The sequence below is a fragment of the Cyprinodon tularosa genome, unplaced genomic scaffold (assembly GCF_016077235.1).
Source record: "Cyprinodon tularosa strain WSP-4 unplaced genomic scaffold, ASM1607723v1 ctg146, whole genome shotgun sequence".
Lineage (NCBI taxonomy): Eukaryota > Metazoa > Chordata > Actinopteri > Cyprinodontiformes > Cyprinodontidae > Cyprinodon > Cyprinodon tularosa.
The window spans coordinates 242789-267166 of NW_024038287.1; the positions used below are offsets into that span (position 1 = coordinate 242789).

Consider the following 24378-nt stretch of genomic DNA (forward strand, 5'->3'; position numbering starts at 1 on the left):
GGGCCAAGCCCAGCTCCTGAAAAACAACCCCACACCATAATCCCCCCTCCACCAAACTTTACACTTGGCACAATGCAGTCAGACAAGTACCGTTCTCCTGGCAACCGCCAAACCCAGACCCGTCCATCAGATTGCCAGATGGAGAAGCGCGATTCGTCACTCCAGAGAACGCGTCTCCACTGCTCTAGAGTCCAGTGGCGGCGTGCTTTACACCACCACATCCGACGCTTTGCATTGCACTTGGTGATGTATGGCTTGGATGCAGCTGCTCGACCATGGAAACCCATTCCATGAAGCTCTCTGCGCACTGTTCTTGAGCTAATCTGAAGGCCACATGAAGTTTGGAGGTCTGTAGTGATTGACTCTGCAGAAAGTTGGCGACCTCTTCGCACTATGCGCTTCAGCATCCGCTGACCCCGCTCCGTCAGTTTACGTGGCCTACCACTTCGTGGCTGAGTTGCTGTCGTTCCCAAACACTTCCATTTTCTTATAATACAGCTGACAGTTGACTGTGGAATATTTAGGAGCGAGGAAATTTCACGACTGGATTTGTTGCACAGGTGGCATCCTATCACAGTTCCACGCTGGAATTCACTGAGCTCCTGAGAGCGACCCATTCTTTCACAAATGTTTGTAAAAACAGTCTGCATGCCTAGGTGCTTGAATTTATACACCTGTGGCCATGGAAGTGATTGGAACACCTGATTCCAATAATTTGGATGGGTGAGCAAATACTTTTGGCAATATAGTGTATCTTGATGGACTCATTTTGATTCACTACCACCAACCCCCAACCAACCGTGCCCTCAGAGGTGAGCTTCTTCTCCATGGCTCCCTTGGGGGTAGTTTGCCTTCCTGGTACTCAGAATGAAAACACTTACCAGCATCATAATTAAGCCCCTGAGGAATGTTAAAGCAGAGCTTCCCGCTCTGTGTAGGATTCAGAAATAGAGTAGTCTGCTGTTCTTTGGCTATGTGCATTATTTTTTCGGTGCTTTTTCAAAATTGGTGCTAAAAATGCATATAGTGAAATCAAACCAAAGCATCTACAAAATAAACCAAAAATCTCCAAAATGTCTTTTTTTATTTTTGCTTAAATTTTTAACAGACTTTATTGTTGATCTTCAAAGAAACTTTTATTCGATTAAGACAGTTTTAAATACTAATAATTCTCAGAATGTAAAACACTTTCAAACTAACCTTGGCCCTGTGGAAAGATACGTTTATGTCTTAGGGGCTGAATTTCTTAAAACATGTTTTTTACACACAGAGAAGATCTTCAAAGAAGGTGTAAAGTTAAGCAGATGGTGCGTGCAAACTTATTAATAAACTTGTGCCTTTATCAATATGCAGATCATATTCTAATGACCCACAATGACCCACAAATTCTTGGGTGATGGATATGTAAATTAAAACATTTACCAGATACAAAGCAATTATCTAAATCTAAAACTCACTCTCACACTTTTGCAGCTTTTTTAGTACTTTTGAATATCAGGCGCAAACTCGCATCCAAAAAAATCCACCGCAAATGAGGACAATGCCAAACATTTTGAGGCTGTCAGAAAAATTTATATTAGAATTATATTAATACAGAAAAAACATCTGCACAGGCTGACCCTTTTGCTACGTTCGGACCGCAAGCGTTGGAAGCAGCAAAAAAGCTTCTGCTGCCTAATTTTGATGCTTGTCTACATTAAGGTCAGACGCGTGTCAAGAGCAGCTTTGACGACTCTCGACCCGATTTGGTTAAGCCTTTGTATTTTTTTCTCAAAATTAGAAATTTGGGCCGTTACCCACACTAAGAGGACTATGAGGCAAGTCAGAAAATATTAATAGAAATAAGTAATTTTAAATGGAAAGCTCAGTACATTACTTAAAATTTTCCACTACTTCAGGCCATACTAATTTATTTTACATTTTTAATTCTAGAAATTGCAACCTAAAGTTATTCCTAAGCCTGTTTACACCCCTGATAGATATCGATTTTTGATCATTTGAAACATTTATTCTTTACATTTAACTTTAAAATAATGTCAAAACACTATTTATCCTTTTCAATACATTTTGGAAAAGTTTTCTGACATTACAGCATTTAAACCCTTGAATTATTTGCTGACTAGTAGTTTGCATGTTTGCTCTGTGTTTTTGACAAGTTATAGTTGGTGAAATGGATAAAGAGGGTTGGGCTTTTTTCCAAACTACTTCATCTATTTTTTCTTAGTCCGATAAACAGATTATCTTTAAGATGCCATCTACCCTGCATTCCCTGTAAAAACCACACACCAATGAAAAGGTCAGGGTTTCAGGGAGTATTTTTCTCCGGCTACGATTATTCATGAATGAATCCATCAATCCTTTGCAGCGCTGCTATTTCCCTCCTCAACATCCATCAGTGAACCAAACGATTGCATAATTCCTGCTGTAATTTCACCTCGCAGCATGATCAAATAACATGCAGCCAGCAGCCAATCGGGCAGAGGGACGGGAAGCTGAGTGTGATTGATCGGGATTTATGTTGTTACTGCAGTGCAGTGTCATCTCTCAGCTCATTATGTTGGACCCTTTATGAAATGATGAGCTAGTCGCCGCGGAGTGGCTGTGTGTGTTTGAGAGTCAGCTCTGTGCGAAGCTCTAACATCTGTTACATCTGCTGTTTGTGTCCACAGCACAGTCCATTCTTCGCAGAACAGCTCACTGCGTTTCAGGTGTGGTTGACTATGGGTGTGGAGAACAGAAACCCTCCTGAACAGCTCCCTATAGTTCTGCAGGTATGCACACACACAAACACGTCATAATGTTTTATACTCATGCTTTAGCCCAGACATGATCTGCACACAGATTAACATCAAAGTAAAATTTATGCTAAATTTTTTATGTTTCGCTTTTTTTGCTTGAATATTTTACGTACAATCTAAACAAACTACAAAGATTTCAAATTGGTCAGTATTCTTTCTTTATTACTTCCATCTATCGACCTATCTAAAATATTTATTTATTTATTTTATGAACTCCTTTTCTGGTGTTCCTTATGTCCTCGCTTTCTTCCTTGCTTTCTTGTGTCCTACCTTCTTTCACTCTTCCATCATTTTCTACAGCCCTTATATGCTTTTCCTTCATCTTTCTTTTTATTTTTCATCCTTTTTTTATTCTTCTGTCCTTTCCACTGTAGAAAAATCTATCTTAAATGCATAAAAAAAATTATGTTGATTTAAAAAAAAAAAAAAAACAACAACAAATAATTCTGAAGATAAGTCATTCCATACCTGGATTTAATTTTGGGAAGGCGACTTAACCCCTGCACATTTTCAAACGTCTCTTTTGGTCCCCTGCACTTTTTACTGTCCAAAAACATTGCTATCCTACAGTACGCAGACATTTGTCGAGCACTAGGATCATGCAGAAAACTGCGGTCAAACTAAAGCCTGCTTCCCTGAGCTTAGACCGCCCACAAGCTCCTGATTGGTCCACCCTCTTTTTTTTTTGTGTGTGATTGACTGTCACCGCTGTCACTCCTGACAAGTTCACTTTATAAAATATCTGAATCAGGTCTGTGATTAATGGGTCAAACAAGTTAGTTATATTAAAAAAGTACTTGTTTCGTCCCCCCACCCCCCCACTTCTGAAATCAGAATTTTGTCAAGTTCAATACAGGTGGTGTCATTCTAAAATCTCCTAATAGTCTGTTTGGAACTGTGGATAGAGTACATCACTAGTTCATGATGCCTACAACCATTGGGATCAGTACCAAGTAAAGTGGAAATAAGAGATTAATGCTATACATTGAATTATACTGCAGGCTTCAGCCTTGTTATCAATATTTAGCTCTATACATGCCGATTTAGGTACATTAGTTTATAATCGAAGCTGAAAAGAACAAAGGGTGATGCATGGTTTGAAAAGAAAAAGAAGAGTCTATGAAATTTAATTGCATATCGTTTCTTCCCTCAAACTCCGGTCATTGCTATATCATACGTTTCACAATATTGTTCTTCTTTTATTGACTAGGTCCTCATGAGTATCTTTTAGAATCACACAGTAACCTGTGATAGTCAGGACATTTGAATTGAGAAAGCTTCCTGGAGGGGAATCGAAATGTCTTGGAACCTTGGAAACCATGAATTGATTACTAATGATCATCAAAACAAACAAACTTATCCATCAGTTAGTTACTGGAAGAGGATCTTTGCTGTGCTTTCTGTTATGTGCCTGTTTCAGTTAACTTTCTCTACTTCTGGCTTTATTTAATCTGTTTTCATAATTAGCACTTGTGCAATGATCATATTAAGGCACTTCATTTGCATGCATAACATCCAACATGTGTGCATACACAAGAGTGGGATGGCTTAGAAATCAGTTGTTAAAACTTTTCTACAAGTTCACCGAATGCTTGATTTCTCATATACAGTGAGAAAGTGAGGAGAGCATGCGTCTGCAGATAAGAAGAGATGCAGTGGATAGATTTACAGCTTGGAGCATAATCTCAGCCTGAGATAGAGCACATTGCATTCAGTCAGAACCAAAAGAGCATTTTTATCTGGAAAGCTGTTACTATCAGAAACAGTTGTTGGTGACATCCTGTAGGATTAAATATTATAATCTGATTAACTATTGCTCCAGATTACAGTTATATGTGCTAGCCAAGCCTGCAGTCCTCTGAAGCAGGGTTCACTGACCTTTTTAAGGCAGAGGTCTACTTAATGTACTTAATGGGTACTTTTTTTATTTATAATGTTCCTTTAGATGTTTTGCTATGAAATATCTATAAATGCAAATATGATTAAAAAAGAAGAGCAACAAAATAAAATAAGTTTCAAATAGAGCCCACTGGAGACTTCTACTGTTTTCAAAAGATGGCTGAAGGTACCATATGGTCCTCGAGGGCCCGCAAGCACCATGTTTTCTGACCCCTTCTCTAAAGCATGCAAAGTCAGTGCATTTGAAATCGGTTATTCCCCCTTTCTGAACAGATTTGTCACTGAATCTGTATATTTTGTGTTAGAAAATTACTTTAGAATAAAAAAAAAAAACACAAACAAAAGTTTGATACAAGAAAAAAAAAATGATGGAAATCTTGATTTTGGCCTGACTAATAAGTTTTTGTTGACTTTTACCCATGACTTCTCTGAATCAAAGCCTTCCCCATTATGTGAACTATATCTTTAAACCCACTCTAACTGCATAATGTGTTGCTGTTGGCAATTCCTGAAATGTAAAACTATGGGTGATGCAGGTTGCACAGAAAGGGCTTTATTTTCCATTATGAAGCAATAGCATCTTGATTAAACTCACCAATCATCTGCCAGGATTGCACCTGGAATATTACTGCTACAGGGACTTCTTCTTATGCTGAGACCTGAGTCTTAATTTATTATAATTTATTACATCAGGCATTCTCTTTTTTTCCACCTCTTACCTCAGGAGCATGACAATCTTTGATGGAAGTTCAGTTCAGGACTTTTGGGCCAATTTCCTGTATTACAGCCCTATAGCTAAACCCATGTCAGTGGCTGCTGCTGTGCTTGCTTGAGATGTAACATTTTGGGGGGAGGGCTGCAGTCTGATGCCGTGTTCTCGTCCTCCCACCTCTGCCGCCATCTTCCCCACAGGGTGGTACGCTGGCAGTGTGGCATTATATCACATCGTAGTAGCAGCATGGAGCTGTCCGTGCTGAATGGTAATTTCCTGCTGAGTCAGCGCACTGCTAGCAGAGGCACATCCATACAGCGGGGCCCATTGAGACCCGTTAAAAGCCAAGGAAAAAGGCAGCATGATTGAAAGCATGTGGACAGTGTGCGTTTGCTTGTTTTGGAACGACAGGGAAACAGCTGCAGTAGCCTTTCAGATTGTGCATCTTCATGCAGCTTTATACTTTCATAAGAAAAAAGATCTGAAGGGTACTTAAGGTGTCTGAGATTACAGGACAAGCCTACATCACATAGATGTATTAACATTTCTTTAGGGTTTATGAGTTGATGTCAAAGTATCCTCACATTCCATTTAAAGGATGAATGATTGACACGAAGCAGGCAAAGAAGAATAAACCATCAATAATGCTCTTTAGTAAAATGAGCAACCAACACATCTGAGGAGGTTGGAAAAGCTGCGTTGTCTTGACAACAGCCATTTCATCTAAAAGGATTAGCAGATTGTGTAAAGGGATTACATGATTTCTGTGTTTTGGTAACAAAGAAGAATTCACACCTATTTGTTCCTCTACATGCGATTATCGTTATTAAGCAACACGATGCACATAAAGCCTTAAATATTTTAGCATTTTGCAGCTGCAGCACACAGTATTAGGATATAAACTGGTAGACCAAATCAAATCTATGCATGATCGGGAAGTGGAAGGAAAAAGCAGATATGGTTTTAAGTTGTAGCTGGAGAGTTTTACCCCTGCTGAATCAGTAATTATTCCCCCCCCTCTTTAATGCAAGTTACAGGAGCAACCCTGTCATTCTAACTCATGCCCTGCTGAACGATGCAGCTCTGTCCCAATCTGAACTCTTCTTTTTTTTTTTTTGCAGCCTTTAACAGGTTTTCTTCTAGGTTTGTGCTATGTTCACCATAACGCTTCTCTGATTGACCCTCTTCTTGCACTTCTTGTCAGTTTACAGGAGTGGCCATGTCTTGGTTTAAAGTAGGGATCCAAACAATTAGGAAAAGAGGGCATTGCAACATACGATGCGTGATGATATTAAAAATAAAACACTTTTTTATTTCCACTCTGTTTTATAAACTATTCTTAAATGCCCACCTTCTCCAGAACTTTCCACGTTGTTTTTTTAATTCAAATGATGCAATTTGTTCACTCATTTTTCTAACAAACCTTTATTTACAGATTTGAATCCAGTTGTATTGAATTACATTAAAGGCCAGTTTATTATATTTTAGTGCTTCTCAGTTGCTACAGATGGGTTGCTTTACCTTCTACTTTTCTACTTTTGAATAAAGAGCTAAGAAGTTGCAGTAGGAATTTGACAAAACGTGATGCAGTTCATGGAGCGCAAATACTTTTGCAAAGCCCGGCAAAATGATTCGCTCTAATGCTCAGACACACAGGGTGATAGGAGGGACTGCTTACTCACAGGTGTAAAACAGAGGTGAAGATGCGAGGAGGTAAAAACACACTCACGTTCTCTGTTATGTTGCTGCGTTGATCTGGGATTTTATTTCCATCCCTTCCAGGCCTTCTACTTTATGAATAATGCACACCCAATGCACTCGGTGATGATGAGAGCGTGAGAAAGATATGGATTTAGTCAGCTTTATGCTTGCACCAGGGGGAGAGGTTCGGATTGGGTTGTTGCCCTGTGGCTTTTCTGCGGCACCTGCGTCACGTTCAAATACACCACATTCCCACGCTCCCCATAAGAACTGTAGGCAGCCACGGGTTCGGTCTTCCCCCAGCCTCCCCCCTGTTTGTATGGTCACGCTCGCAGGCCGACGTCCCCCTAAGGACTCTGTTCTTGTACCGTGTGTAGGTGGAGATGCTTGTGTGAGTCTGCGGTCCTCCATATGCTCGTTCCCACGCACACTGTGACAGTCACGTTGAGCTGGTCCGGTGTCCTGCCTTCACACGGGGTTTTAGTGCTTCACTGCATAATCTTAGCAAACATAAGCATTTGTGTATTTTTAGCACCTGCCATATGCATCCTATAATTAGCCCACTGTGTCCACTACAGCTATGGAAGTTATTCCCAGTTGGCGTCAGTATTTCATTATATCAGCACAGGTAAGATACAGCAGCCATTCAGATGGTGTCACATACTAATAACACTGTTAGCCTCTAAAAAATGGCAGCCAAGAGGAAGCACATAGCTGCCCACATAGGCATGTAATGGCTCTGGATCTGGCATGTTATAGCAGCAGAGGTGGTGGAAGCGCCACCTGTTTCACCCCACCCTCTCTGCCCTTTTCCCTGCTGTTCATTCTTCCTTTAATCTCAGACTTCCTTCCATTTTTGAAGGCACACCCCTGACAAGTGTTTTCTCGCTCTCTCTTGCTCTCTTTCAGGTCCTTCTGAGTCAAGTGCATCGGCTGAGGGCTCTGGACCTGCTCGGACGGTTTCTGGATTTGGGACCCTGGGCTGTCAGTCTGGTCCGTTCATCTCTTTTTTAAATCTTCTTGACACACTGCTGGGTGAATTTATGGAACAGTCAAATCCTGAATATCATTACAGTTGTAAAGGAAAGCTCTATGTTTACATATTTAAGCTTTCTCTCCTCGATTCTTTCCTGAGAAATGATCACTCTGAACAAACATTTATGTATTAAATTACTATGATGCATGACAGCAGATTTTGACAGAAATTGTCACCATCCATCATCCATCATACATTGTCATAATTTATAGATGCCAGCAATTACCACCAGGCTCACTTCTTCAGGAAGTCGGCTGAGAATACCAGTTAAAGCATTTTATACATTTCCAGTGTCACACCCTGCCACATCATCACATCATTACATCATACATATATTTGTACATAAGGAGTCTTCACTGGTTCGAGCTATATCTAGATATTATGAAGTGGTTTTAGAACAAGGACAACTATTTCATTCCCAAATCTATATGTACATATTGAAGATGATGACTTTTTACTGTCCTAATTAGATAAACTGCATTTGAAATCACCACTCTTGACACTTAAAGGGGAACACGTTTTTTTTTTACATTGGCCCCTTGATTTTAAGTTATTACATCATGTTCTACTCACCCATATTAGTTTTGTGTCATTTGGAGCTGTTCTGGAAATATTCAGTTAGGTTATATCCAAGTAACGTCTTCCTATGGGCAACGAGTTGAAGGCACAAACTAAACTGTTCATAATTTATTCTTTATGGTACGCCAGCATTCATAACATGAAGGAGAATCACTGTCTCCCAGACATCCATGGTTATATTTTTTTATATTTATATTTTTGAAAAGCAAAGCAGAGTGTGTATGACGTCATCCGCGTGCGCCGGCTACCATTCATTCATCCTGTCCACTGAACTGCTGCTAGTTTTACTCTCATGCCTGGAAGATGTCTAGTGCTACTACCACAGATGATCTCACTCTCCAAATGGAAACGACGATTCAGATTAGCTAGCCGAACGAATAGAAGGGGTAGAGCGTAGCCGCCTGTGGCCCGGGCTGCCTGTCACAACTCTAGTCCGGCGCGCGCTGATGACATCATACATGCGCCGCTTTGTTTTTAAAAGATATAAATATAAAAAATATAACCACGGATGTCTGGGGAACAGTGATTTACCTAAATGTTTTTAATACTGGCGTACCATAAAGAATAAATTATGAACAGTTCAGTTTGTGCCTTCAACTCGTTGCCCATAGGAAGATGTTACCTGGATATAACAAAACCGAATATTTCCAGAACAGCTCCAAATGACACAAAACTAATATGGGTGAGTAGAACATGATGTAATAACTTAAAATCAAGGGGACAATGTAAAAAAAAAACTGGTTTAAAAGGCAGGCTGTATTTGGGTTTAACAAGCACAGACATGGATGATAAAAATAATCCTAACAACATGCAGGTCACGATGGTGATAACTGTATTTTTATGGAATATATCGAAATAATCTGAGAGATTTGGAAATCTGCAATAAAACACTAACTTTGCAAAGTGGAAAGGACTGTCACCTGAAGTATGAAGGTTTTTAAAAAAAAAATCAAATCAAGTATCCTATTTACTCACGTTATCTTGATCTAGTGACGTATTTTGTTTTATAATCTGATGCTCAAACATTTCCTAAAAGGGCATAAACAAACACCTAGTGGTGAGTATTGGCTTGTTGCGATACCATACGTGTCACAACACTTGGGTAATGATGCGATATTATCAAGATAGTGCAATATCACTATATATTGTGATATTTTTCCCAGCTATCAAAAATGAAATCTATCGATTAAAAAAAAGCATGTGCTGTATACGTTGAAAAGAATCCATGTTGTTTGGGGTTTGAGTCAGTCCACATCTTCTACTGTGACTGCCTCAACTACAGAAATAGTGCTGCAGCACACAGCAAATGGGCTCCACGGCCCTATCTATCTATTGGCAGGGCAGAAGTAGCTCATTGTTTTAGATAAAAGAAAATAAAAATAAATCCATATTAGGAACTAAAAGATTGATATTATATTGGGCAGACATGAAATCACAATATATCACCACACCGATTTTTTTCTCATACCCCTACAAACACCTGTCGGTTAAATAAACTACCTTTAGTTTAGAATTTATGGTCATATTTACTCCCTGTAGTAAATAATAAAGCTTACCTTCTATTCAGAGGGAATGAACAGTGAGTCACACGTTAGAGGGAATCCAATTATTTGATGAACAAAGAGTGGCAGCTGCTCCAATAAGTTTACATGAAGAGTTAATAACTTTAATGATATTAAAGATATTGTTTCATAGAACTAGATAAGTCATTAAAAAAAAAACTCTTTTTTTTACTCTTTTGATAATTTTTGATAATTATTTACAATAATCACCCATTATTGATGTTATAATATAAAACCTTTATTCTTTCCTTAGATGTCTGCATTTTTCCCCTGCCCCGTAAACACCGGCGCTGTGTTTGTTTTTGTGTTGCAGGCTCTTTCTGTTGGGATCTTCCCATATGTGTTAAAGCTGCTCCAGAGTTCAGCCAGGGAGCTGCGGCCGCTGCTGGTGTTCATCTGGGCTAAAATCCTGGCCGTTGACAGTGTAAGTACTGTAAAACACTCACACACACAGATAAGTATTTTGCTCTTGTTTTATTCAATTCTTTAGTTGGTTCACTTTCATATTAATATAAGCAGAACACTTGGAATCAGCTTCAATTTGAAATTTATGAAAAAATAAAGAAGTTAGGGTTGCGTATAAAATGTTGTTTAATCAATGTTTAATCAGCATAGTGACTGTAGAGGAATTTATATTTCTGACAGCTTCATAGAGACAATAGAGTTGCTCCATAATTGTCCAGTAAAAGCATTTTGCCAGCTTCCTCACAGCCTCCCTCTGGATGAGTAAAACATAACAGCGATGGATGGAAGCAGGAGGGAGGTCTTTTACTTCAGTTGGGCTTATATTTAATTAACAATGACTGAATGCTGTAGGGCTAAAGTATCAGCACAGCAATATTCTTGTTAGAAAATTTAAGGTAAAAAGTGGCACCATGTAAGAAACGGCACAAAACTTTTAAGGCCTTAGAGTCTAAGCATGGCATTCTGTTTTCCCCTACAACTCTTGCCAATAACAAACCATCTGAATGATAAAAAGAGGATATTTTATATATGTTTTATATAGTATAGTTATATAGTATAGTTTTTATATATTTATAGATATTGTTGCTTTGTTAAACTAATGAAAAATCAGCTGCAGGTGAAAATTACAGTTTCATGATGGTGAAACAGAGACAATCCACATCTTTTAACAGTAACTGTTACCAATAAATGTTCTACATCCTTATTAACATTGTTTATTATCAACATCTTTATTAGCGTTACTATAAATAGCTATTTTGGAGCCTAAAAAAGGTCTGAATACCAAATTTGATATGTTTATGTGATTATTGATTTTTTATCTTTAAAGGTATTCCGAATGTTTTATTCCCTGCCGAATTTTAAAACACGACTCAAGACTTACTTTTATTCACTGGCTTTTAACACTGGCAGGACTTAGTTGTTTTGAGGTTGTTTATTTAGCTTAAGCAAATTCATATTATTGCCTTATTTTATATATTTATGCTGTATTTTATTGTGTTTTATTATTTTTAGCTATGTTCAGCACTTTGTTTTCAGCTGTAGCTCTTTTAAAGCGCTCTACAAATAAAGATGATGATGAGGATTTTAGGTTTCTGTCATGCAACCACTACTCTATAAGTTATTCCATGAGGTGCCTTATGATTTCCAGAACTTCCCAAATTCCTTGACATCAGAGGATTGTGGTGGTGTTCTCATTTTTGCTCATTTGGCCATCCCATCATGGGACCGTTGGGACCGTTTCCTCACAAAATGCAGAATTGCCTGTTGCAAGCTTTAAGCGCCTAAACCATGAGTTTCAGTCTGGTTATCGGTTAGTTTAAGAGGGTGAGAAAGATTTTCTCTAAGCAGAAAATTCCAAAGTCTAGGTTTTCACTGAGTATCAAGAACTGATTTATTTATTTTGTTCATATATTTATTTATGTTGTTTATTGGTCACTTTCCAAATAATGTGTTCAATTCAGAATGATTCTTCTATATTTTAAACTCTATGAGCCACAGTCCATGGTTATTCTTCCCTGTTGCTCACACATAAAGAGAATGCAAGGGATTTTATTTTTCATTCCATCTACATACATCTGCCTCATGTAGAATCAGATCCATATGTGCAATATGGAGGAGTGCGTCCTTTTCAATACGCGGGAGCTTCCTTTCTTGAAGTGTAAAGAGCAAAGCAATCTCTAAGTGGGCACTGGAAAAAATCGAAATCTAGATAAGTCATAAGTGCATTTGTTTTTGGATTGAGGAGGTAAAAAGAGACCGCTTGCCAATGGAACGAGACAATTTACACTTAAACTAAGAAAACACAATTGCATTATCTTATTTCAAGTGCATAATCTAAATATCTTATTTTAAGAGTAAGAATTCTCATTCCACTGGCAAACTATCTTTTACCATCTCAAATTAAGGGTAAATACACTTAATTTAAGAAATTTTTATTTGTTTCTAGATCATTTTTCCAGTGGGCTTAAATTAAATTTTAGCTTTGTGATTGTTCTCTTTGTCAATATAAGTTTTTTTTTAACCAAGCTCATGTAACACAAAAAAGGTCGGAGGCAGAATTAGAGCTCATTTTGAACAGAAGATATTTAGTACACAGTACACAATTTAGTACAAAATTCATGAATTGAAAGTGACTCCAGCTTCAGTTTGTGTAGATTATTAGAAAACTTACTGTTATATTTTGTGTTTTTTGGAAAACTCCAAGGTGCAAATCTACAAATTGCTTCATAGCAGCTCTTTTTAAAGGGTTGTGATTTCATAATAGCTTTTTTTTATCAGCCAACGTGTTAAGAGTTTCTCTCCTGGGGGAAAGATAATAATAAGGCTAACTCTGAATGACGAGTGAAACCTCTCAACTCTTCTCTCCATCATTACAGTCATGTCAAGCTGACCTGGTGAAAGACAATGGACACAAGTACTTCCTGTCTGTGTTAGCTGACAGTTACATGCCTGTAAGTATAAAGTGAATAATGTGATTGTTCCGGTTTCAAGTGATGCAAAGCTGTTAAATTATTAGGGCTGGGCAATAAAGCAATAATATGTATCGCAATAGACCCCTGATCAATAACCATAAAACAGTACTTCCAAAAGAATTTCCTATAATTTTACTGAACTCTGACCCAGAACTGCAAAGCATTCTGGGGGATGTAGACAGAGGAAAGGATTTAGCCTTTAAACTCTTAACAGAAAAGATAACAAGGTTGGTGCTTTGGCTGACCTCTTTTTGAAAGTTACCTTTAAATAAGGTTAGGGTAACAGTTTTAGTCCATCCTATCTCCGCTGGTGCTCATTAGAAATTGGAAAACAAAAAAGTTGCTCAGTAATGAGTATCGATTGACATGAAGGGCTCATATTGCGATACATTTTCCAGCCATAATGCTCAGCCCTAACTACGAGGGCCGTTTAATAAGTAATGCCCCTGGCCTACTTCCAAATGTTTGATCAAGCTGAAAATTTGCATGTGAAGTATTTTAAATCTCTGTAGATTTAATAGCAAATTACAGCTCTGAACTTATTGTGGTTTCTGATTTACGGGAGAAAACGGGCGATGAAATGAAAGTAACCTATAGTGATAATGTCTCATAATATAACCTTGTAAAACATTTCGCAAGGTCATATAACGGGCCTCACAACCACAAGTTACTTTAATTTAATCAAAAGTCTCCTGTGGTGCGAGTCCTTTCCAATAGATAAACCGGCTCATTGCTCGACACACAACTAGGGCTGGGTACCGAACTTCGGTACTTTTATGGTACCGACCGAAATGCTTTGGTTCTACAGAGTATCGAAACATGCCTCGTCTTTCGGTACCAAGTTTCGGTGATTGGCTGTAACACTTAACGTGATTGCGTCATCCAGGAAAAATACACAGGTGGTCACGCCTACAGCCAGGGTTCATGTGAACTGGTTGCGAGCGTCGCGGAACCCCTTTAAAATGCCCCCCAGGTCAAAAGTGCGGCTTCACTTTATTAAGACTGATGCCAATAGTGTGCAATGCAATACATCGTGCACGGAAACAATTTAGAGCAGAAAGTTTCCCGGTGTTTGACTGCTAGAAGAGCGGACCGCAGCCGGCGCGACCATCCTCCTCTCAGCAGCCTGTGGGCAGAGCAAAGCCAGAACGGAGTGAATCATGCTGCTTTCAAACTGGACGCAGCAGGAGCAGCAAAATCACGTCTGCTGCTTCCTTTTTGCTGCTTGTACTAGCTTCTGACGCGCGGCTAAGGCAGCTTTGCTGCTCAGGCTGCGCGGCCGAAAAGTGGCTTTGACGCGCGTTGGGCGGAGCTACTCTATCCTTTCTCTGCCTTGCAGCTATATTTGCTGTGATCAGTGGGAATAAAGTAGTTTTATTATGTTTTTAAGTGGGAAAATCGGCCTGAAAACTTAATCAGTGCAGTCAGTTCATCCTGCCTTCCAATATTTCTGTCGGAGCCGCTCAGACCCCCACATACCAGCGGTGCGCTGTCAATAGAATCCCATTCAACGGGCTTGTTTGTCAGACATGGTAATTTTTCTAAAGGAAAACTGCTAAGTAAAAAGGTCCTCACAATGTAACAGTGAATATTAGACACTGATTTTTTTTTTTTTTATGTAAGAGGAAAAATGTAAATGGAAAAATCAGAGCTTAAAATAAAACTCAAGATTTGTACTTCTTTATGTTGTGTAATTTTCTTTTTCTTCGAATTGATATTATAAAACTGGTATCGAAAAAAGTATCGATCAGGAACCGGTATCGAAGTGAAGGTATCTGTATTGGTACCGGTACCGAAAATTTTTGAACAATACCCAGCCCTACACGCAACAGGCTCCATTTCAGGCTTTACTCAGTTCAAACACCTGTAAGTCAGAAACCACAAATAGTTCACAGCTGTAATTTGCTACTTAATCTATAGAGATTCAAATAACGTCACATGCAAAATTTCAGCTGGATCAAACATCTGGAAGTGTGTCAGGGGCACTACTTGTTGAACGCCCCTTGTACAGTACCATGTTGGAGCTGAGGGATGGTTTTCCTTCTTTCAGGCTGAACATCGGACCATGGCCGTCTTCATCTTAGCCGTCATCGTCAACAGCTACAACACAGGGCAGGTAAGAACCAGCTTGACTTTACATGTGTGGCTCCAAACTGACCTCCAGAGGAAGTCCATGACAAATTATTAATTCACTTCTTTAACTAGGAAACAGGCTTCTCTAAGCGGCAGCTGTCATCCTTCTCACCTGTTGTATATGTCCAGTAGATATTGCTTATGTGACAGTATTGTCGGAAGCAGTTACTTCTGCAGCCTCCGTTTCGGCCCCAGCCACCTATGTGGGGACACTTTATCACTAGTGAGTCACTTCCTTCTGCCCCAGCCTCCTGCGCGCAATCCCAGAAGCCTTTTATGTCTGCTGCTCATCAAATACCCAACGGCGAAATGTCGGGATATTGTTGCTCCTCATTTCACCGAGTACACCAAGACGCCCAAACAATTCCTGAAAGGAAATATTAGTTATATTTCTGTCTAGTTGTGGTTGTTATTGGAGTCTTTTATTTCCACTCATGTGCCCGTCTCTGATATTCCATTTTATAAATGTGACAAATCAAAGAACATGTACGTGCCGTCAGGCTCAGAAACGCCAATCCTTCATGGATATTTCTCTGTAAACCGAGCGCTCCCCTCGTCTCCTGCTGGTTTCTGTAAATAATAGATGATCATGACATTACAGAGAGACTAAGTTCTTGCTCCCTTTCTTTATTTTCTTGTTTATTTCTAATGTTAAACAGGAAATTGAAGGATTTAAAGCTGAGAACAATTTATTTTATTTTTTTTTATTGTGCAAAGACCTTCAGAAAGCTTAGCAGTGGCAAATTATATTATAATCACAATTACATTTAATTAAGTTTTTTTTTTTTTTTTGGCTAAGCTAATAATTTTTTTTTTTTAGTAAGCCTACTGACTGTTTATTAAACTGTTTTTAAATGCCTTGTTTTGATTATTGTATGTCACAAAATTACATAAGAAACAACAATCTAATGGTAAAAACTCTAGGAGAGCTAGATAATATAAGATACCATATAATGAAGATATAAGATAAATAATTTGTAACCTTTGATATTGTTTTAAAATAAATAAAAAGCATGCTAAAGAATATGAAAAGGCTGAGGATGGACAAAAATAGGTCTAATTTTAACCATTAGTGGAACATCAAGGAAAACATTTCATTGAACCAGTACCACCTAAACCTTTTAACATGACTCAGTAATGTGTATTTAAACGTAAAAAAGGGGGCCTGTATGATTTAAAAAAAAAAGAAAAAATGCATTCACAGGATTTTTGATTATTAAAATTGTTTACAAATTTTGATATAATGAATAATGGAGCTTTATTAATGCAGAAAAGATGCATCATAAAAACAATGTGGATCCAGCATTTAATGAGGTCTTCCATCATGTCACTTATACAGTTTCCTAACAGCAGCAATACAAATGTGTCTCTGCTCTGCTGTACGTAGGTCACATGATCTTACCAGAACATTGGACCAAAAAAAAAAAAGCTGTTAATTTGAAAAGACAGAAATGAAGGAAGTAGTCCAATCCCACAACAGTAAAATCCTAAAGGTTTCTCATTAGAATTACTGCCTGCTGTACTTTCTTTGTGCCAGGGCTTTATAGGTACAGGAGAAATCATCAAAGTACAACTGAGCAACAATAAAAGGCAAAGGTAAATATCCGCTGATCTGTGTTTTAAATTAGAAATAACCCAAAAAACCCCAAAAAAACTGCTTAAGCAGCTTTTTTGTGGCCAGTTCAAGCTTCACAAGCAGGATTTTCGGGGTTTTGACATTGTTTTCAGACATTTCTTCACAGTGGTTGATGCGTTTAGTGATATACAGCCTGGTGGAAAAGTTTTCCCCCCATTTTTTTTTTTCCCTTTTTGCTTTACGTTAAAAGGTTTCAGATCCTCAGCCAAGAAAGATGCAAAAAATGATTTCATACCAAACCATCCCAGCCTTCACTAAAATGGTAATATATTTATATTGTTAAGCTGTTTCCCTTTTCAAATAAAGCTCTCACATTAAACTTTTTTCTATATTAAGTCAGCTTACCTTTATTTGTTCGATTTCATCTGATCTGTGACAGAAAGGAAAAAAAGTTGTTTATTTAAAAAGTGCAAATACTTTTTCATTGTACTGTTTTCTTACCCATGAAGACCTTCGTGTTCGACGTTGCAACAGAAGGATAAACTCTCAAAGATGGTTTTAACGACACTGCAGAGCTCTGACGTCGTGGCTTTAGACAGTCTGGTTTATCATCTTGGTTTACATAACATTAATTTTCTTTCCAGAGGAGGAAACAATACCTAATATTGATATGCCAGAAGAGCGGTCTGTAGAAAAACATTACTTTGCAGACTTTGATAGATTAAATCCCCTTTGTTAATAGTTAATGAATAAATGTTTGAAGTACTTCTTTTTCAAGCTCATAATATTCTCTGTCCAAAACTCACAGTACGAGGTTTAGAGGTTAGTGGTGATTTATTAACTAATGATGTGAAAGTCAGCCTGAAATCTCTGTGCTGCTTAGGAGGATTAGGCTCCAGTCAGGCCTTTATTGTCACAGCCGTAATACTACAATGAAAAACCAGCTTTAGCCATGAGTAATCATGGCCAGGATACGTCAGTCGGTGTTTAACTGGAAATGTTCTCCAATAACAGGTTAAAGCCAGACATCTAAAAAAATCATCAAACTTTTTGCCCCTCAGGAGGCCTGTCTGCAGGGTAACCTGATCGCCAACTGTCTGGAGCAGCTCTCTGACCCACACCCGTTGCTCCGGCAGTGGGTGGCGATCTGCCTGGGCCGGATCTGGCAGAACTTTGAACCGGCGCGGTGGTGTGGAGTCCGAGACAGCGCTCATGAGAAGCTATACACCCTGCTGTCCGATCCCATCCCCGAGGTAAGGACTAACATTAAAAAACATGTGAATGTATATATCCATGGGAAACGTGCAGCACATAGGGTTTCATTATGTAGATTTTACACGTCTAAAGAGGCAATCTAGAAAAAATAAATCTAGAAATTAGTTGGGGAAAAAAAGCCTTAACAAACTAAACTGCATCATGATTTATTTTGCTGCCAGTCTCAAATCTCCAAATAAAGCTTAACAAAAAAGTAATTTACTACATCTTTCACATGAAGCTGTATGCAAAACATCCTAGATATAAACTTTGTGGTCTCAGGAGACATTTTAAAGAACTCCTCTGTGAGTTACAGAGATATTGCCAAACCAGGCTGAGAGTGATGGATGGATGAGAAACAAATGGCTCATGCCTTCAAGGCCTTATTTTGTATATTCAGCTTTGCCTTTTAAACAGTTTCCAATAGCTTGAAAAGTAATGAATTGTTAGAAGGGTTGCTGGAGGAAAGATTTGAAGATTATGGCAGCAGATTTGCAAAAAAGCAAAACATATTGATGAATGTTTTTTTGACACAAAAATAAATTGGGGATGATTGATGGCAGTTGGCTGTGGAGGATTTGGACGTGTAAGTGCTGTACTTTATTTTGGTTAAGGTGATCACAATAAAATAACTCATTAATTAATTGTTTGATCAGGGTTTTTGCGGGTCATTTAAAGTCATTAAATTGTTTTTTTTTTTTATTAACGTTTTAATTGGCATTACAATTCATTAAATGTGTTTATTGTGGCATTTAAAATGCTTTCTTAAAAAATTTTTTTATTAAAACAATTTCGTCAGACATATATTACAATATATTTGCGTGGAACTGCTTCCTGTTGATCGCAAAGACATGTTTGAAAAACAAGCTTGAGTCAGAGAAAAAGCTAGAGAAGGGGGAAGAATGCCAATTTCAACAAAAGTGGTTGAAAAACGAGGAATTGGCTGCAGCCTGTCGACGGGTACCTGTTGGAGGCATTAAAATTATTTCTAGGAGCATTAAAAAGCATTCAATTAGAGTTATTCATTCCTGTATAAACCCTGTTGATTGATTGATGTGATCTTACAGTGGAGAAATTTACTTGTTTGTTTTTTTTTTTACAGTAGGATTATTAAAAAGGGTTAAACTGTGCAATTATTTAATAAACAAGCTCATCCTAAACACCAAGCCATGATGATCAGGATAACCTCTGGAGGATCTGCAGAGATCAACGGCTCGATGGGAAGAGTCTTTTGAGAATAAAGCACCTTTTTGTCTTGCAATCCACAAATCTGGTTCTTATAGAGGAGTAACAACTAATGTTGAAAAGATCCATTAAAATTTATTTGTGCAGTTCATATGACCTGGGTGACTAATAATCTTAACCAGCTTATTTGTGCATTTTGGCTGCACTCTTGGAAGGGGATAACAAACATGTAGGATGATGTCCTCAGATCAGACAAAAGGGAAACATTTTAGTTCTGAGAGCGGCACAAAGCTAATACTGCATATTGACCCATGGTGGTGACAGTAGGATCCTGTGGGAATGCTTTGAGTCTCGGTTGAAAGTTAATCTTTTATTGCAACAAAAATAAAGAAAGCAGTAGCTAAATACTGACTGAGTAGGACAGGGGTCGGAAACCCAACCTGATAGAGCCATATTTGACCAAAATAAATTGAAGAAATGGAAGAAAGTTCACATACCTGCATAAAATGGCTACCTGTTGGATCCGTGGATGGTTTTCCATGCTTGCAACAAAACTAGCAGCACTAGTGGAGTTTGGAGATGCAGTCCACTTCTTACGTCTATCTTTGCTCTCCTGTAATTTATCCAGACGTTCTGCATACTAACAGCCACCTGCCTGGCACCGCGTACTTGTACAGCATTGGGAAACAATGAATGTATGTTTATCCGCCTGCACACCGTATTAAAAGAAACAAAAAAAACTTTTTCTATTTTCATACATTTTTGAAAAAGCTCCAGGGAGCCACAAGGGGGGCATTAAAGAGCTGCATGCGGCTCTGGAGCCACGGGTTGCCGACCCCTGGTTTAAGAAGATCCTGTTAAATAGTAAAATGTATTGAAAAACATAAAGTATTTTGATCAGAATATCAGCAATAATTGCTTTGTAGTAAGTTTCCACATGGAGCTATGTGAGGGGGAGAATACAAACACACATTGCCAGATTTTTAGAAAAATATTAATTCCGCTCTCCAGTGGAAATTAATATTTTATTAAGTACTACCTTTGTCATAAAAGGTTAAAGATAATGTTTGTAATGTGACAAAATGTATGTTTTAAAAGGCAGGAATGCTATCAGCAGCTGCTGTTTTTTCTGTATGATTTAAAGTTTTAATAACGGTTGTTCTGTTAAATATAAAGGCACCTTAAAACTTTATGTGTAAAACCAGATATTTAAATCTTTTAAATTCTCATTTAAGGCTGCATTTGTTTTAGTTTGAGGTCCTCTATTAACATCATTATTTTCTTCTGTACTCGAAGCTTTCATATGAAAGATGGACCAGCTCCAGTCTTATTAACAAAGATTTGGTAAAGAGCTGTTTTCGTGCTCTCAAACTCAATAAAAAGTTAAGACAGTAGTTGTTGTTGCCACGTTTATCACAGAATTAGATGCCATCTTCCTACAGCTGCTGCTCTTTCCAGCTCTTGTTCTTTCTCTCTCTTTCCCAACTACTCCTACATTCCTCCTAAGAAAGTCTGGGTTGGATCATCAGCATCCACAGGCTTCTCCTTTCTTTTGACAAGTGTTTTATGACTAAAGCTGGAGCTGTGTGGGAGCTTCACTGGGTGTAGATTTCACAGATGAAGGAAGGAAAGAAAGAAGGGAGGAGAGAAGCCGGCTATTTCTGTGCCCGCTCAGCAGTTCCAGGTTTTTCAGAGGCTTCGCTTTTGTGAACCTCGGCTGACTGAGATGCGTTCAGAAGTGGGGGTCACAATACTGGAGTCTTTATAAAAACTTTAGTCATCGTGGCATCGATGTAATGGAGGTCTAAAAACTTTCTAGCTTATATATATGTGCACATATATATGTATGAATTGCTGGTTTTGTGTTGATCTTTATTTCTGTATTTCCCTTCCCTTTCCCTTTTTTTATTTTTATCAAATATCCTGAATATGGGCTGCTCAGTGGCGCAGTGGGTAACACTGCTGCCTTACAGCAAGAAGGTTTTAGGTTCGATTCCCAGCCCGGGGTCTTTTTGCATGGAGTTAGCATGTTCTCCCTGAGCTACGTGGGTTCTCTCCGGGTACTCCGGCTTCCTACCACCGTCCAAAAACATGACTGTTAGGTTAATTGGCTTCTCTAAATTCTCCTTAGGTTTTTAGTGACACCTTTTTTTAAAGGTGTCACTAAAAACAAGTCTTAAAGCTACAGTGTGTAATAATTACAGGCATATACAGTCAGAAATTTAATATATTATACATAACTATGTTATTTATCATCACCTATGAGCCCAGCCTCTTAACCATAATATTTGCGTTGCCTTAGAATTCGTTATTTATAATTACATAGGAGCGGGTCTCGCAGCCATGGAGGCTGACATCTTTGCGCTACGGCAAGCGCAGAGGCAACAAACTAGCGATTGCGAGATCTCCCATTACGCTCGAAAATAACTACGGCAAGTTGAGAGAGATGAACTGAGACGGTTCTGAACAGTAGATGGCAGTATTATGCCTGAGAAGCGTTTAGTCTGCCTGAAACCAAAGAAGAAGAAGAAGCAGGTATACTGCGCTTCATGACGTCTTAGTGTATTACCAACAGTAACCATGGAAATAGCGGTCCCAGCTTTTTTCAGGTCATTGACCAGCTCCTCCCATGTATTTCTGGGCGGATTTCTCCCCTTTCTTAGGATCATTGAGACCCCACGAGGTGAGATCTTGCACAGAGCTGGAGTTCAAGGGAGATTGACAGTCATGTTTAGCGTCTCCATGTTCTAATAATTTTCCCAACAGCTGACATTTTTTCAACAAGCTGCTTGGCAATTTCCCCGTAGCTCTTTCCAGCCTCGTGGAGGTGTACAATTTTGTCTCTAGTGTCTTTGGACAGCTCTTTGTTCTTGACCATGTTAGTAGTTGGATTCTTAGTGATTGTATGGGGTGGACAGGCTTCTTTATGCAGCTAACGACATCAAACAGGTGCATCTATAATTAATGGAGGGGAGGTGGACATTTTGAAGCAGGTCTTTGAGGGCTGATAGACAGGTGTTCAAATACTTATTTGCAGCCTTATCACCCAAATAAACAGTCTTTTTAGATTATGTCTCATATAGTGGACATGCACCTATGATTAACGTATGATTTCTAATTGGGAGAGCTTGCAAAAAAGCAGGGTGTTCAAATACCTTTTTTCCTCAGTGTATTTTATTTGGACTTCTGTCCGCTTTATATGGTCACATCAATGGCATCTCCACTTTGGAACCAAACACCAGTAGACCCAAACGTTTTTTAGCAGAAATTCTCAATATTTTTCACCCGTGGTTTAAGGATGTCATTAAGAAATAAAACTTTACTCTCTTATGATGGACGTGTGGCTTTTTTGAAGCCTCTTCACAGTCTGACAGGAAAAATAAAGACCTACACAGATTTACAGCTTTCTGTAACCTAATTGGTTTTAAATACAGTTTGAAGAAATATGACCAGGCAGACATTCGCAGTTTCACAGTTTCAAGTTTCCAGCAGTGTACATGAGCGGCGCAGACTTTCAGGCGTGCAACAGATTTCTGAAAAAACAAATCAAATCTTAACCTTCAACCTTAAATTCATTATGTTTCGACAAAAGGATTTTCAGCCTTGCTTTCTCTTCTACCTTCATTCTTGTTGCAAAAGACTGAAAAGAAATAATAACATTTCTGTTCCTTGGTTAGATCAACTCAGGGTCAAAGAGCATTGAGTGGAAAAGTGCTTTCTTTTCCTTTTCTAATGAGTTCTGACTTTTATGACTTTATGACAGATGACAAAAAGTTGAGACAGCTAACAAATAACACGTTTATTTTACTTGGTGGTGTTGTGGAGGCCATGGATTGAAGTATATATATATATATATATATATATATATATATATATATATATATATATATATATATATATATATATATATATATATATATATATATATATATATATATATATATATATATATATATATATATATATATATATATATGTTTGTGTATCTATAACAAAAGTAATTTCCCTCTAGGATTATTAAAGTATATCTGAGTCTGAGTTAGTTTGGATGCTCTTTTGTCTTCAGAAAAGGCATAACAGAGGGGAGTGGCGGTTTAGTGATTGGGGCATAGAGCTTGGAATCCTGAGGTTCTGGGTCAGAGCCCAACTCCTGCAGACTGCCACTCTGGGTCTCTTAACCTCCGGTTGCCCTACGATGGCAGCCCAATGCTTCCCAAGGGGATTGCAGAGTTAAATTTCACAAATCTGAGATAAATAAAATTCAATTATTATTAATACTTCCTGGTTTCCTTCAACAATATGTCAGAAACGTTCCTCCATCCTGTTCTTATAGCTGACAGTAGTAGCACTTGGAGGGATCTTCCATTGATGTTCTTCTGCTTGTCTTGGTTTAAAAAAAACTAAAACTCCTTTTAACAGCCACCACCTGGATATTGTCTATTTTCTGACCACTCTATTTGCCGCCTTTGGTAATTAAGGTGCACTGATGATTTAATTGAATAGATCATATTTAAGGAGCCAGGAGGGGACCACGGATATCTCGCTCAGAGCATGCTACTACAATAAATTGATTTCTGTTGGAAAGACTTTCTCAAAATTTAGATTGAACAGCATTTTTTTTCCCTCTCTTAAGCAGAGATTTAGGAGAAGTTTAAAAGGCTGTACTTTCTTCCAACGTTTGGGTGATGCACCTTGAAGAACAGAGAGATATTAAATGGGTTGCTTGGGAGTTGTTGCAGTAACTTCAACATAAAGTTGAATATTGCAGATACTCCAGGTAATTAGTCAGATTGGTTTCAGGTTTAAAGGCAAATCGAGGTTTTAAAACAGTTCAGATTTAAAAATGCTAAAGATTTCCTTATATGGTTCTTTCATATTTAGGCTCTTTAAATAAGATGACAGGAAAATGCCAAAGTGGCCTTCTTTCGGCTACTGAACCTTTCTTAAGCAGAATCACACAATCCCCTTTAGTTGCTGCAAGCTGCCTGTTAGCTGACTGAAAGAAGA

The 24378-nt window shown here is 38.3% G+C and overlaps 1 protein-coding gene across 6 annotated transcripts in view; it reads left to right on the forward strand.

Annotated features, from left to right (window-relative positions):
* rptor (regulatory associated protein of MTOR, complex 1) overlaps nucleotides 1-24378 on the forward strand; it is a 217232-nt gene that overhangs the window by 126764 nt on the left and 66090 nt on the right. For all 6 annotated transcript variants that reach the window (XM_038278943.1, XM_038278944.1, XM_038278946.1 and 3 more), the window contains exons 12-17: nucleotides 2670-2771; nucleotides 8020-8103; nucleotides 10601-10711; nucleotides 13128-13202; nucleotides 15274-15339; nucleotides 17994-18185. In XM_038278943.1, coding sequence (XP_038134871.1) covers nucleotides 2670-2771; nucleotides 8020-8103; nucleotides 10601-10711; nucleotides 13128-13202; nucleotides 15274-15339; nucleotides 17994-18185 — 630 coding nt within the window. The remainder of the gene's footprint in view (nucleotides 1-2669; nucleotides 2772-8019; nucleotides 8104-10600; nucleotides 10712-13127; nucleotides 13203-15273; nucleotides 15340-17993; nucleotides 18186-24378) is intronic.